This window comes from Hippoglossus stenolepis, chromosome 24 (assembly GCF_022539355.2).
Source record: "Hippoglossus stenolepis isolate QCI-W04-F060 chromosome 24, HSTE1.2, whole genome shotgun sequence".
NCBI classification, from domain to species: Eukaryota; Metazoa; Chordata; class Actinopteri; order Pleuronectiformes; family Pleuronectidae; genus Hippoglossus; species Hippoglossus stenolepis.
Window position 1 is genome coordinate 5,251,538 of NC_061506.1, and position 14,278 is coordinate 5,265,815.

The 14,278-nt window shown below is 43.0% G+C and overlaps 1 protein-coding gene across 3 annotated transcripts in view; it reads right to left on the reverse strand.

The window, feature by feature from the left end:
• Positions 1-8,121: 8,121 nt before the first annotated feature.
• LOC118103628 (fibroblast growth factor 14) overlaps positions 8,122-14,278 on the reverse strand; it is a 46,843-nt gene continuing 40,686 nt past the window's right edge. For all 3 annotated transcript variants that reach the window (XM_035150757.2, XM_035150759.2, XM_035150758.2), the window contains exon 5: positions 8,122-14,255. In XM_035150757.2, coding sequence (XP_035006648.1) covers positions 14,107-14,255 — 149 coding nt within the window. In that variant the 3' untranslated portion in view covers positions 8,122-14,106. The remainder of the gene's footprint in view (positions 14,256-14,278) is intronic.

The window sequence follows — 14,278 nt, forward strand, 5'->3', positions numbered from 1 at the left end:
GTCACTCAGAGATGGATCAGTCCGAGACATCTACAGATACCGCACTTTATCAGCAGGTGATTTAGAGACAACACACTGTCTGTTTCTCTTCCTCCGCTCTGGAATCGCACTCTCCTGTCGTCAGATGCTGCACCGTGTGACACTCTCGCCGCCCCCCTGGCCCCTATAGTTGCGTTTGTCCTGCCTGTGGTTTATCAACCTTGTGCATGTGGGAATGACGCAGTTCGGCTGCTTAAATATTCTGGCGAAGTCAGAATGCACGAGACAAATCATCTACTGAGCTCTGCAGGTGTAATGACCAAAAAGGTCACGCAGGGGAGGAGGGAGTGATGGATGAAAATGTAAATTCTGTCACTTTTTATACACGTTCAGTTTCAGGATGCGTGTTTGTGCGATACACTGCAAATGTACGGACTATAGAAATGAAGCTAGGTTTGCCTGAGGATGACGCATGAGGAAAGGTCATGGAATGTCCTAAACGGAAAGTGGGGATCCTCTGGGGAGCCTGAATATCCGCAGTACATTTTTATGGAGCTCAGTGACAGTAGAGGAAAGGTCATAGGTCAGCAAATAACCCACGAGACGATCATATCTGTAAAAAAGTGCTGAATGAACAACCAATCCGCACAGAGACACGTTAAATCTGCGATTTCCACCATCGAGTGTAACATTTTTTATTTGTGTTGCAAGCCCCGGCTGCTTTTAAGCTATTTATTCAGCTTAGATGGTCAAACGGATTGATGGACACGTTACAGGACGAGCGAGGAATAGTTGATTAGCGCACTTGTATTCATGCGCATGCACTAGGGTTCCAGCGTCAGTCATGAGGCCTGATGGGAGAAGCTGTCTGCAGGCTGGAAATGCCACCCGCTCCCTCTATTGACAGACAGAAAAAAAACTGAATGGGGGCCTGATCGAGAGAGAGAGAGAGAGAGAGAGAGAGAGAGAGAGAGAGAGAGAGAGAGACGTGGTAGCAAACAGGGTTTGTTTGTTTGCGCTTGTGTGTGTTGTTAATGTGCGACTGAAACATTTTTATCTTTTGGGCAAAGAAAACAAGACGGTGTGTCATCATTACTCCTCCACTGTCTAGTCCAACGTAGTCTGCACAGATAAGTTATTTGAAGTAATAAGCTTTCTCTACATTGAACTCTGGAAATAAGCATTGGTTTACTCAGACAGGTGTTTAGCCTTTGTTTCTCCGTACAACAGATATTTATCATCATAAAGGAGACTTACTATAGGCTGAATTATTCAATAAGGGAATAAAACAGATAAACCAAACCATCAGATAGTTGTATCTTGGTTTTGACCATCGACTGTAAATAAAAACTTCCTCCCACTATCCAGAAAGAGGACGGGGGAATTTAAAAGCGAAAAAATGAATGAATTAGTTCTTACGGATGAAATTTAAAGGGGTAATGTGATGAACTGACACACACTGAAGCCTTGAATCATTTCCTGCTCTTGACAGAGCAGCTTTACTAAAAGGTCTCCTCGTACACCACAGCAGGTTACTTTATTCCTTTTCTTTTCCTACCATTTAGAGTAATTGCCGTAACAGCTGCGAACACACACCTGCCGCTGATGCCGAAATGGCTGAAATAGCCAAAATGGCCGAGTGTCAGCAGCACCCAGGGGTGAAATTGAGGGAAGGCGCGTCTCAACGGACAAAACTGTCTGACTCATCGGGCTAAAAAGCTTCTCTTATGAAAAAAAAAAAAGAAGGTTTTATTGTGTGAGGAAACTCAAAGCAGCTTTTACTCTGAAAATCTGCCTTTTCTAGACGTGAGGCATGTGTAAGTAAAGAATGTATTGATTTTCCGCTTGAACACCGTGCTGTCGCCAATCAAACGTTCCACTCCACTACCAGTTGCTAAGGTCACCCAACCTGCGCACCTACCGCTGCCTAAAAGCAAAGAAAAACACTTTATTTTTCTTGCTCTTTGTGCTGCAGTCGGGCCTTGATCTCTCCGTCTGCCCCCCCCCCCCGTCTCTCTCTGCTCCAGTCCGCTTTTCACCCACCGTACCTGCAAAGAGGCAGACAGAAATAAAGCGGCCTATTCTAAGAACTCTCCAAAGGAGGTGCGTTTTCTATTTCTCTGAAACCACGGAGCTGTGACTTCAAAGCTGCCCTCTAAAAATTAAGGGGAAAAAAGCCGATACGACTCCCACCTGACAAAGTGGGGTTGTTTTTGTGAATGAACCAACATGCTGAGTTACCGGTTAGACCCAAAACTCTGGTTACTTTATTCCAGTTGGAGCTTTTTCTTCTTCTTTTCACTTTCACAGCCACGGTCCTGTATTTATAGTAGAACAAATCGATAAAACAAACTGCTGCCGGATGGTTCACTGTTCATTTTAGCTCCACTTCTTCACAAAGAAGATTGTTTGAAACGTATCTTTTTTAGCTTTTAGAAACTCACATTATTATCATTCCAAATAATCTGCACAGGCTTCTAAACTCTTGTTTCAGTTTCAAAGGAGACATATCAAGCTTTTTTCAGCTTTTCTGTCCTCTAGTACGTCCTCTACCTCACAGAAAATACTGAAGCTTAATGCATACTGGGCGCCCAGCGGTTAGTCTGGCACGCCCCCTTAGAAAAGGCAGTTAAAGCGAGATTTCCTACACGGAAGAGGTTGATAATGAGTGACCAAAATCATAGTAGGATATTGGCTTGTGTTTGTCAGGTGAGAGCCGGCCAGGGAAATCATATTCATATGAAATGCAATATTTATGAATCCTGATATTGAAGGTTTTTCTCCAACTTGGATATATGAAACCTGCTGAGGTGCCTTGCAAAGCTTTGTAATAACCCACTCGTCTTTTTCTCTGCTCACCCCATCCCATGTCTAATAACACTCCCATGACCCTGGGTGCATCACTGAGGTTGCACTGACATTAAGGTAAAATATGAATAAACTGCTCAAACATTATGAGAATAAAATTGTGTATAATCAACAGTGGATTTTGCATTAATCTGCATTCGCTTACAGAATCAAGTATTTAAATCTGAGCAGTGTTCAAGCTAAACAAGGCACTGCTCAATACAGACGATATGTAACAGCAGATTGAAGTGGACATGATTATGTGAAAACTACCCGATGACTCATGGCTGTGTGTGTGTGTGTGTGTGTGTGTGTGTGTGTGTGTGTGTGTGTGTGTGTGTGAGAGAGAGAGAGAGAGAGCGACAGCATGGCCGGGCTGCGTGGTGAAACCCAAATCTCAGGGATTGGGTGAGTAAATACAAGTGTTTGTGTGGTGACGTGACGCAGTTCTGTAATGTACTCTAAATGTCTTCGAACTGTAGAGACAGTGACACGTTTCCATGGACACCGATAATCTGACTACTGACCTTATTCTTACTAAGACGTTACTCAGATTTTAATGTTTACACGAGAGTCATTCATATTCCTGATGACATGTTACAGAGCCTGATGACTCACATCAACATTACGTCCAACCACTAATCTAAGGTCATTTTATTTTATACATTTCTATCTTTCATTTGTATTATTTTACTCCTTCAAATCTTTTCTAATTTTTCATACAGATTTCATCCTTTTCATTTCTTTTACCTCTTTTATTCAGTATGACCTTATTCAGGTTGAAGTAATCAGAAAATGCAGTGACTCATTCAGATAATATCTTGATCAGGTTAATATCAGAATATTTGTGTCCATGTAAACGTACTGTGAACAAACTTAATCCACAAAATTTAGATCTAAACATTGTAGAGGCCTCCTTGCTTTTGGCTCTATATGAAATAAGAAAGCAGATTTTCATTGACTCCTTTTGTTCCGCTCATCCCTCTCCTCGTGTTTCTCAGGCCACTGAGCCTCATTTGCATGACAGTTGAGAACAATATTGGCGAAGCGGCGAGACAAAGGCGCTCCCTCTTTAATTTGCTTCTCTTTTCTCTCTTTCAGTGACGCTCAGATAATACAAATGCTTCACAGTCCTCAAAGTGCGTTAGAAACACTGCGACCCAAACGCTGCTCAGAGCAAAAGAAGAGAAATATCGTGTGTCCAGTGGCTTTTTAACAGAAAACAGCTGATTGGCCAAATATTGCACTTTCCAGTTGGTCTGTGCGTTTGTCACATAGACTGTCAACAATGATGGCGTCCCTACTTCCTCCCATATTCAGAAATGAAGCCAAAACATCCCACATACGAACATCGCCATCTTGACCATTTGGAGCCAGAGTCTGGTGATGGAGCCACGGCAGCAAGTTCCAATCGATACAAGCGCTTGACCAATCGTGAGTCAGTCGCCGCTGTCCATCATAACATTTAAGTTTTTATAGCATCAAATAACAAAGTAAAGACAAACTTACTGGAAAAGAACTACTACAACCAACAAAGACCAACACTGAGTCTCTGTTTTGTCATTAGATCAATCGTTAATATAAAAATATTGGTTAGTGCAGCTTTACTCTTGAAAGATTCAAAGCATTAAAGATGGCTGCCGAACACAGACAACTTCATACGCTTGGAGACTTCTCACATCGCAGCGGTGACACTTGCAGGAAAGTGAGACACACACACAAGAGCAGAGTGGAGGTAAAAAGTTGTTAGTCACAGTTAAAGGAAGACGAGTAAGGTTCATACACGAGAGAAGGAAAAACATGAGGAAACCTGTGAACAGGCAACAACGACATCTGCACACCTGGGGAATTAACTATGCAGAGTGTAAGGGGTTTCCTGGCAGGAAGAACAGGGCCCTGGGATTGTCAAGTCACCCAGAATCAGGAAGTGAAAGGACAGGAAGAGTTTGCAACATGACAAATAAAACAGGAACCGCATGATGACCTGAAATGTAAAAAATTTACTTTACGTTTTATTATGAGATATTATTAAAATCATTAAAATGAGAATTTTGTATGTCTTTTTCCTGTCTCAGAGGTGGAGGAGACACACACACACACACACACACACACACACACACACACACACACACACACACACACACACACACACACACACACACACACACACACACACACACACACACACACACACACAGAGGAAGAGGCGATTCCCCCCTCTCCTTTAAGCTGTGATGCTTTCTTGGTTGCCATGGCAGCCAACGAGTATCTCTGGTGCTGGGCAGAAATGGGCTCTGATTGGTTAATCAGTATTCAGGCAGCGTGTTGGCTTGACTGGATCCTGCTCTGTTCAGTTAGTGTGTGTGTGTGTGTGTGTGTGTGTGTGTGTGTGTGTGTGTGTGTGTGTGTGTGAGTATGTGTCCATCAAATGTCACTTATCACCTGGGAGATAAATTATTCCTTTCTCTCCTCCAGCCCTCATGTTTCTTCATCATCCCCTTCCTGTTGTTATTGTGATTAAGGAGTTGGAGAAGGAGGAGAAGGAGGAGAAGAGGCAAATGAAAGAAAGAGGGGTGGCGAGCAGGGAGAAGTGATGAAGAAGAACGGTTGACAGTGACAGACTGACGTGTGTCTGACCTGTGACGTGCGTAGTTTAGGCAGGGGTGTTTTTTTTTTTTAACCTTGATGAGATGTTTGAACCCATTTCCAGACAAACACACGTCAGTAAATTACATTTTTCATTGTCTGCTCAGACCTTTGTTAACCTGTGATAATCTAGATCCTGCGTCGGAGCCGTGAAAGAATACATTTCTTGGATCTTTTCATTATTTCTCCCTCTGTCAAACGGGGAAAATTAGATGTAGAAGCAGTAATTACAAGCGTGTATGTGTGTGGGGGGGGTTCAATCTTAACCTTTCAGAGGGATTGACAGTAACCTGGTTGCCATGGCGACATAATGAAACGGTCTTACATATCACTATAGTGTCAAAACCTCGTATTTTTTTGCATATTTCCATTATTAGATATTAGATATTGGCGTCAGTTAAAAGCTACTTTGAGGGCCGAGGAAAATCCCCTCACATGAGAACATTAAAAAAAAAAAAAAACACCAAGGGAAGTGATGGCAGCAAGAGAGTCGAGCTACATGCTGCACTACTTATGTTCACGGTGGCTTGAAGTGGCTGTGATGACTGTGAAAACCATCTATGATGCATGGCTTTGTGTGTGTGTGTGTGTATGTGCGTGTAAGTGCATGTAAGTGCGTGTACTGGAGCGCCTGTTGTCTTTGATGATAATGAGGGAGATGGAAACAGGCTCTTGAGTGCGCTCCGAATGCCACCTCAAACACATTGCCTCTGCAGTGCGTGTGTGCGCGCGTGTGAGTTTGCAGAAGATAAGAGACCCACAAATCCCAACTCGATGCTGTTTTAATGAAATTAATCAAAAAGACGGGAAATCGAAACATTTTGTGCTGCGTGATAACAAAATGTCATTTTGCTTTGCGACTATAATTGGCTGCTTTTTAATAAGAGATTACCGTGCAGCCATTTTGCTTTGTGCATAATGGAGTTTTAGTGTAGCTGCTGGCCGTAGTGATCTCATTGGTTGAGGCAAGCCAAATAACATAGTGAGTGAATGTGGTAATGTGCAGCCACTACAGCTGAAGTTCATTTAATTTGGTTGATGCCACTGATGTCGTCGTTGAGCAGTGTGACGTGTTTTTTTGAACGCTGCGGCACCGGTGACCTGCCAGGCCGAAGTTCAAGTTGATACATCTGATGTCACCGTGACAGGAACTACAAAGTCTGGATGTCACCGTGTTCGCGGTAACCGAACAAACTAAGGAACAAATTACCTGGGATGACGGGGAACGACAGGAGACTCGTGAATTCTCAAATCGTATCTTTCAAAGTAGCATCTGAGTGAGAGGGGAAGCGTGCAGCATGTCACTGGGTATAATTAAAGTTTGACTCCTTCCGAAACCCCTTCCCGCTAATTAAACACCATGTTTCCCTTCAAAGTACACCTCATTTACATTACATTTACATATGCACATTTTAATTACCTTCACCTAATTACAGTATTTGCTGGTTCATCTGTCACTTAAAAGGAGGCCAGACACCGTGTGTGTGTGTGTGTGTGATGAGCATCTTCCTGCCTGTCAACCTTCTCAGCATGTGTCTCTCCATACTTGAGCTGCCTCCATCATATTCTGCTACGTGGAAACTGACTCGTGGTGTATTTCCCTGTCTCTGTTACTCTAACTCCAAGGCCCCCCCCACTGCCTCCCGCCCCTGAGGCCCTCGGTTTATTGCGCGGCAATTACTTTTGTAGTTGTTTTGATTAATTGTAAATTTGTACTGCACTCGCTGCACAACAAAGATGTAAATTGGTGCAAAGGAAAAATAGGTTGGTTGGGTTGTTTAATAAAAGCCAAACGCTCGTTTTACCCGTGGGCCTCAGCTCGTTCAACCATCTCTCTGTTGCGTTGCACAGTACGAAGACAAATTGCACGAGACGATGAAAACATATTTTCACAAGTGTCATAAAAATAAGATATCAGAGCACAACGCATCAGTAAAATATGGGTGTGTCATGTGAGTAGAACATTTCTTACGCCCGCCAAGGAGGTTGTGTTTTCACCCCTGTCCGTTGATCCCTGATTTCCAGAAAAGTTGGTGGAAGGACAGCATGAATCATGGAGGGGGGGGGGCATTACGCCTTTATTGATTGGACAATAACTGTGAAATAGAGAGAGAGAGAGAGAGAGAGAGAGAGAGAGAGAGAGAGAGAGAGAGAGAGGAGGACACATACAGAATATGGATGAATATGAGATATTATTAAATAGTGAGTGAGTATGTCTTTAATTCTTAAATTACTATAAAGTTTGCAGACATGGCGAGGAAAGTGTTATACATACAATTCCTGAAAAAAGAAATACTCCTGAAGAGCTAATTAAAAACTAGACTTCTAAGTAAAATACAAACTTTTTACCAGTTTCCTCTGTAAGGGTATATTTTGTTAAATGTGTGACTGTACAAGCAGCTGAATACAGTTCTCTGTCCATTTCCTGAGCAAAGTCAGTCACCCCCTGCTACTTTTCTGCTGCTGGAATGGCTGATAATGCAGGCTGCCCTTCAGTCAACACCAAGGATGAAAGTGTGTGAGTGTATGAGATGCTGGGACGCTGAGAGCGCTTATATTAAACACATGAAAAAAAATGCAGTTCTGCCGTGTATCAATGTCTGTGAAAATAAACATGTGCAGAGAGTCAATCAACGAGTCCAGTCACGCTTCCTTTCTATAAATCCTTTATTCAATATCGTTGTTTTCTGAGTGTATACAATGCATTGGACACAAACTGTACAGTGCAGACAAACTGTTTGCATAATATGTATGTAAAGGTAACTGTACATTTACTGACAGACAGAGAGAGATTTCCTTTAAATGTTTGCACCACTCACATTTCCCTGTGGCTCACAACTAGCACGGTTTGCACTGGAAAAATACGACAGGAGATGAATATATTAAATGTGACCTCCTTCATCTTTACAATATACATTAATTCTGACAATGCAATTTTGATACAACTATATGCACAAGCTTGTTGTTGTTGTTGGTCGTTTTCTGTTATTTCCCGACTCGTTCTAGGAAGGTCACACCACATATCACAGTGATAACCCTAAAGTTCGTTGACCCCCAAATTTTGATAAGGGAAAAAAGTTGAAAATATAAACTACACTGGATGGTTACAATGATTTAAGTGAATTAAAATAAATGATAAAAGGCGTAACAAAGAATAAAACCATGTAAAATCAAAAGATGGTGATTGATTTGTTGTATACGTAGAGTGGTTATAAAGATGGACGACTGTCAATCATTGTTAAAAGAAGATGCAAAGACTATCAAGCCATTACTCTTGTGTTTTCATCTTATAATTTTAGTTTTCCTGTTTCCAGCCACTGGAGTTAGGCATTGATGCTCTTGTTTGCCATAATTTCACTGTCTGACATGCATTAGTGTAACAACGTTAGTGATGTGAAGTAATTTTGATTCATTATTTCTTTCCTCCATTACTGCAATAATGGATAATGTTTTAAAAACCCATATGTCTTTGTAAGTTGTTTCTGTCACCACAGGGAAATGAATGTAAAAGAGCTTTAAAATGCAAATATCAAAAGTCGTCGTCGCATCTGTCAGAGTGCAAACCAGTGACAGGAATGAGCCAGAGGCAAAGTTTTACTGGTGCTATGCTGTAAATGTTTGTTTTGTTCGGATAACACATTTCCTACATTACCACATGCATTACCCCCCTCCCCCTCCATCGTCTTTCCTCTTTTAAAAACCATGCAACAAGTGGGAAACAGTCCAAACCGAGAGAGGAGGAGGAGAAAAGAGGAGGTGGGAATAAGTTCTCTGGACGCATGATTACGAAACGAGCAGAGAGCGAAAGCTAGCGTACTTACAGTGAACAGAAGACAGGGGGATCAAATGATAATTGAAAAGTAAAATGGGATGGAGAGAGTGTGTGCGGAGGGGTGAGGGAGGTGAGAGGATTCAGAGAAAGGAACAGCTGGGAGGAGAGTACGTTTACCCTCGTTCTTTCTCATTCTGATGTAATAAGGCAGCCTTTTGTAAGAGGAATAATGGGGAACAGGGGAAAAAGAAAACCTGAGGGAGACGAGCTACATCATGAGTACAGTGCTAAAGCACTACATGTTCCCGTGTCTCCGACGTGCACCCGGTCACGTCTTTTACGTCTCGTCCATTTTGTCCCTCCCTCCTTTCAGAGGAGAGTAAGATGGCTACATGTGTACCTGCCATGAAGACATGAGTGGTACTTGAATGTGGAAATTAAAAGTGACCCAGGATGTCATGATTGCTCACGTCTAATTAAATCAGCTGCTCTCTTCCTGCACAGCGCTCGCTGTTAGACGTCTCATAATTGCAGCCCTGGTACCTGGCTAACCACCAGTGGGGAGAAATTTCTCAGGAGACGCTGACAGTAATTGCGCCTTCGTTGTTTGAACCAGGAACTGTGATTACAAGCCTGGAACCGCTATTGTAGCAGAGGCTTTGGTCAGTAGCCAGGAAACCAGGCCATTTTTCTCTGGCCTCAACCGTAATTATATCTTGTCCCACAGATCTTCAATAGCGGCTTTCACAGGATGTGAACCCTTCTGCAGGCCTAACAAGCTGGGCCTCTCCGATCTGAGGAGGATTTGCCTCCTATTCCTCTGCCAGCAGTGTAGCACAAATTAGCTGCTTGATAATCATTCAGTGAAGAGCAGTTGGCATCCTGGAGTCATGCTACCGGCTGCATCTATAGATGGTCACGAAAGAAAAGGCTCCTTGGAAAGACACAGGCAGTCGGGAAAACACAAGATGCATTAAAAGAAATTATAAAAAGGACGTTTACAGACCTGATTGTCAGGTTTTTGGTTCTTTTTATACCTTTTTTTCCAGTGTCACAAATAGTTGATAAATGGTACATCCACATATCTTTGATGTGCACAACACTGGTCACAAGGCGTCTTATTTTTTATCCCAATTTGCTTTTAAAGTAACGTCAGAGAGGATGAAGCTGGAGTTTGCAAATGTAAAACTGCTGAGCTTTTAGCATAAACCTACAGGCGCCCTGGATCTCACACCTTGAGCTCGGCTGGGGAAGAGAGACACTCTCAGTGAATGTAACACTTTCTGATGGACTAACATCACTTGTCGAGTGTACTTCAGTGTTACAGTTTGGTCGACACAAACATTGAAAATGCTAAACTCTGAACACTCTTGAAACTGTATTTTTCTTCCTACACATTTTGGCATTGATAACTAAATATTTTGCAACTGGTTCTCTAAGGGCTCATTTATGCTGCTTTAACGTTTGAAAAGAGAAAAAGAACTGCCTGCAGACTTCTGTGCACACATCCACTATAGTGCAGCGCAGAGGCTGGAGTTTCTGACAATAACAGACTTGTGTCCTTCGCTTGAACCATTGGTCTTCACTCCCCTCCTACGACTTTAAGTGGTAGTGCTCTGTTTCATCTGTATCCGTAAGACGTGCACAAACACGGACAACAATAACGCCGGAGTACGGACAGAACAGATTGTTTCAACAAAGTTTTGTGTGTTTAATGCACAAAAATGTATTTCTTTATGAATGGATAGAGACGCCACATGGGAGAAATTCTGTCAGACAAAAGCGGTTGCTTTAGATTGCTGGTTAAAACAATCCAGACTGGGAGGGAAAGAGTTTCTCAACACAACGGAGATCATGGAGGTTGCCACAGGAATATAATACACTTCTTGGACAAAGTTTGGTGGAAACGAGGCATGAGGCTCAGTCGGTTTCTGTATACATATCTAACGTTGAGCATTAATGAGCCTTAAACTGTTTTCTTCCAATACAGAACAGAAAGGCCACGAGCTGACACCAGCACGAACACACTGGACAGGGTGAGTTTACGTAATGGAAGCTGGCCAAGCTGCACACATCCAGAAGACAAAGCTAATGAGATCAGAGGAGAGAGAGGGAAACAATGTGGTGTGATGTGAAGGGGAAAAAAATGTGAGAAATGCCAATTAGAAACACTGTGAGCCGTCGAGCCTTCTCACAGTCTCTTCAGTTACGGAGTGTAATCCTCACAGCGGGACGACACTCCACGCGTTACAGTGGCCTCACTGGCGTGCGGCGTTTCAGCTGCGGCACAGACACGTGCGGCACCTGTTGCCGAGGCTGGGGCGTGCAGCTGATTCGGGCTGACGCTTGTTTGATGTCGGAACAATTGGGAGGATTAATCGCGCAGCCTTGATTTTTGTCAAGGGCGGCTGCTTTGTGTCATTGTGTCTTTGTACTTCTGGTTGCACCGGTGATTATTTCCCTCTGCCCGAAATTGGGAAGCAAAAGAGACGCGGGGTTTCTGTTTCAAACTGAATATATTCATCAGCATGTGTCTGCCTCATTGTCATTGACACTAACATGAAGTGTGGGATCACAGTATTATTATCTCCTCAGTGGTACGACCGGCGACTGGTGTAACTTTTTGAGGAGTTAATTGCCGTCTAGACTGGATGTCAGAGAGCGAGGGGTAAACAGAAAGGCCCGGGTGTCCAACAGGATTCAGGTCCAGAACAGACTGCTGCCATGTTGACTGTCACAGTGAGAGGGACGACGCATGGGAATCCATTTCATTTGAATTTCTGCCCTGTAGCTTCACGTTGCACACACAAAACCCACATTTTGCCCCTGTGATCAATGAGAGCTATTTGTTTTTTAATGGTTTTTCTACAGAAAACACATTTCTTATACTTTTTAAATAACAGTTTTTATAGTGCAGGCTTATTTAAAGCCACTATGTGAAGACTTTTAATGCGATTACAGCGTTATTCAAATTATCGTCCACGGCCCTGCAGAAAAGCAATCCCGACCATGCATAAACTAATTTAAATCAAACAAATAACAGGAAAGACCAGATCTGACAGGACCCATTAACAGTCAGACCTGTTGTAATTAGGCCCTGTTTCAAATGCTAAATGGATCACCTAGCTACGGGGGAAATATATTTTTCACAGTTCCAAAATGATTTTACTTGTGATCACAGCTGATTACAAGTTTGCTCGGATCCTCACAGAATATCAGATAACCTGACGCCGAGACATGAGACCGGTGTTGGGAACGTACATTTCCCTCAAGTATCATACTTGAGGACATTTTGAGGCACTTGTACTTTAAGCATTTTCATTTTCTGCTACTTACTACGTCACCATTTCAGTTTGAACTTTTCACTCCACTACATTTATCCAACAGCTGTACTTACTTTTCAGATTAAGATAAGAACAAAATATATGACAAGCTTGTAAATGAAAAGCACTTTTACGAACTGTCAAGACAAGAGCAACATCCTCAATGAACGACATATTTAAATACTACGCGAGGCCCAATGAGGTTTTTCTTCTTTCCTTCGTTGTTAATCGTGTATGACCTCTCAGATTGAGAGGCACCTTGTTTTGGTTCCTAAGCTCTAAATCGCCATTTTAAACCGAACACGTATTTGGGTGGACTTAGCCTAAGTGGGCCACTAAAGCCCTCAAGTGCTTATTTGAAAGTTCTTGGAAAGTATCTGCACACAGTGGCTTTATCACCTTCATTTACCCTGTTAACTCTTACCCTCATTTCTACCTTTAATTTCAAATACCTGGGAAGGGAACAGACGTAAGCACGACGTTCTGGCCCATCCCACTCAACTATATATGCTACTCCATGTAAACACTGCTACTGTTCTGCTTGGACGTCAGCACGCCCCCTGTAATCTCTGTGTTGCTACAGGGACTTTGTGGAACTCTGTCCGCTTTCAGCTACACATCATCTCCGGAGCTACACTTGTGTCAGAAATCGTATCATTCATTCAAGGGAAAGAAGAAATAAAATTAAAAAAAGAGAGAGGTAGAAACTGAAATACATTTTTTTGTCTGTTCAACAATGTAGCTCGATAATCACTAGTGCTTTGTGTGTGCGGGATAATAAACCACCGAACAGAGAGATTATAAAGGAATGCTGAAAGGCAAACATGCTTTAAGCTAAGTGGTCTCAAATAAGAGGAGATATACTGCAAGTGATGAAAATCAGAGACAGGTTAACGGGTGTGTTTGCCTCGTATGTAATGCACAGTGCCACTTTCAGGTACATGTCATTGTAAGCTTCATACGGAATGACCTGTGCCATGTCTTAATTGAATCATCAGTGTTTGTTCTCCCTGCCACATGTTTGCTAATGTTTTTAAATCTGCTTTACTCAAAGATCGAATCCCAGCGGTTGAGTATGTGTAGCCACTAGTGAGCAAGCAAACCTGGCAACAGAAAACAGGGCAGCGAGCAGAGGAAGCAGGGGCCTCGATCTTATAGATTGTCACAGAAAAATACCGGTGAAGACGATTTTTTTTCTTTTTTCTTTAAGAAGTCTCTAATACGAGGGCATGCCACTGTCCCAGTTCCAAAATATCTGGCTGGCAGTGGCCCGTCTTCTTCCTCCTCTTCCCACCAGCCGCAGCGCTCTGTCCCCCTGGCCCCCGCCCCACAACAACCTGATCCATCCAATAGGGACAGAGGTGAGGCGGGATGTGCGGCCCCACTGCTGACCAGTCAGAAGTTGAGATGTTGTTTGTGTTTGTTACCTTATGTTGCTTGATTTTTTTTTTTTTATTTGAGAGCGCAGCAGTGGGGCGAGTCTCTGGCTTTTCCCCGGCCTTTGGTCAGACAGAAGAGGGCGAGAAAATGGAGGCGGGGTTATGTCGCCTCCTTGTTTGGTTTGCTGACTGGTTTTCCACCGTTCATGACCACGGGTTCGCTGGTTGTGCTTTTGGAAGGCGGGCCCCCGGCGACTTTAGGCACCGCCTCCCCTACATCGTGCAGTGAAGGCTCACGGTACATTGCAACTGGATGAGAGGAAGGAGAAAAG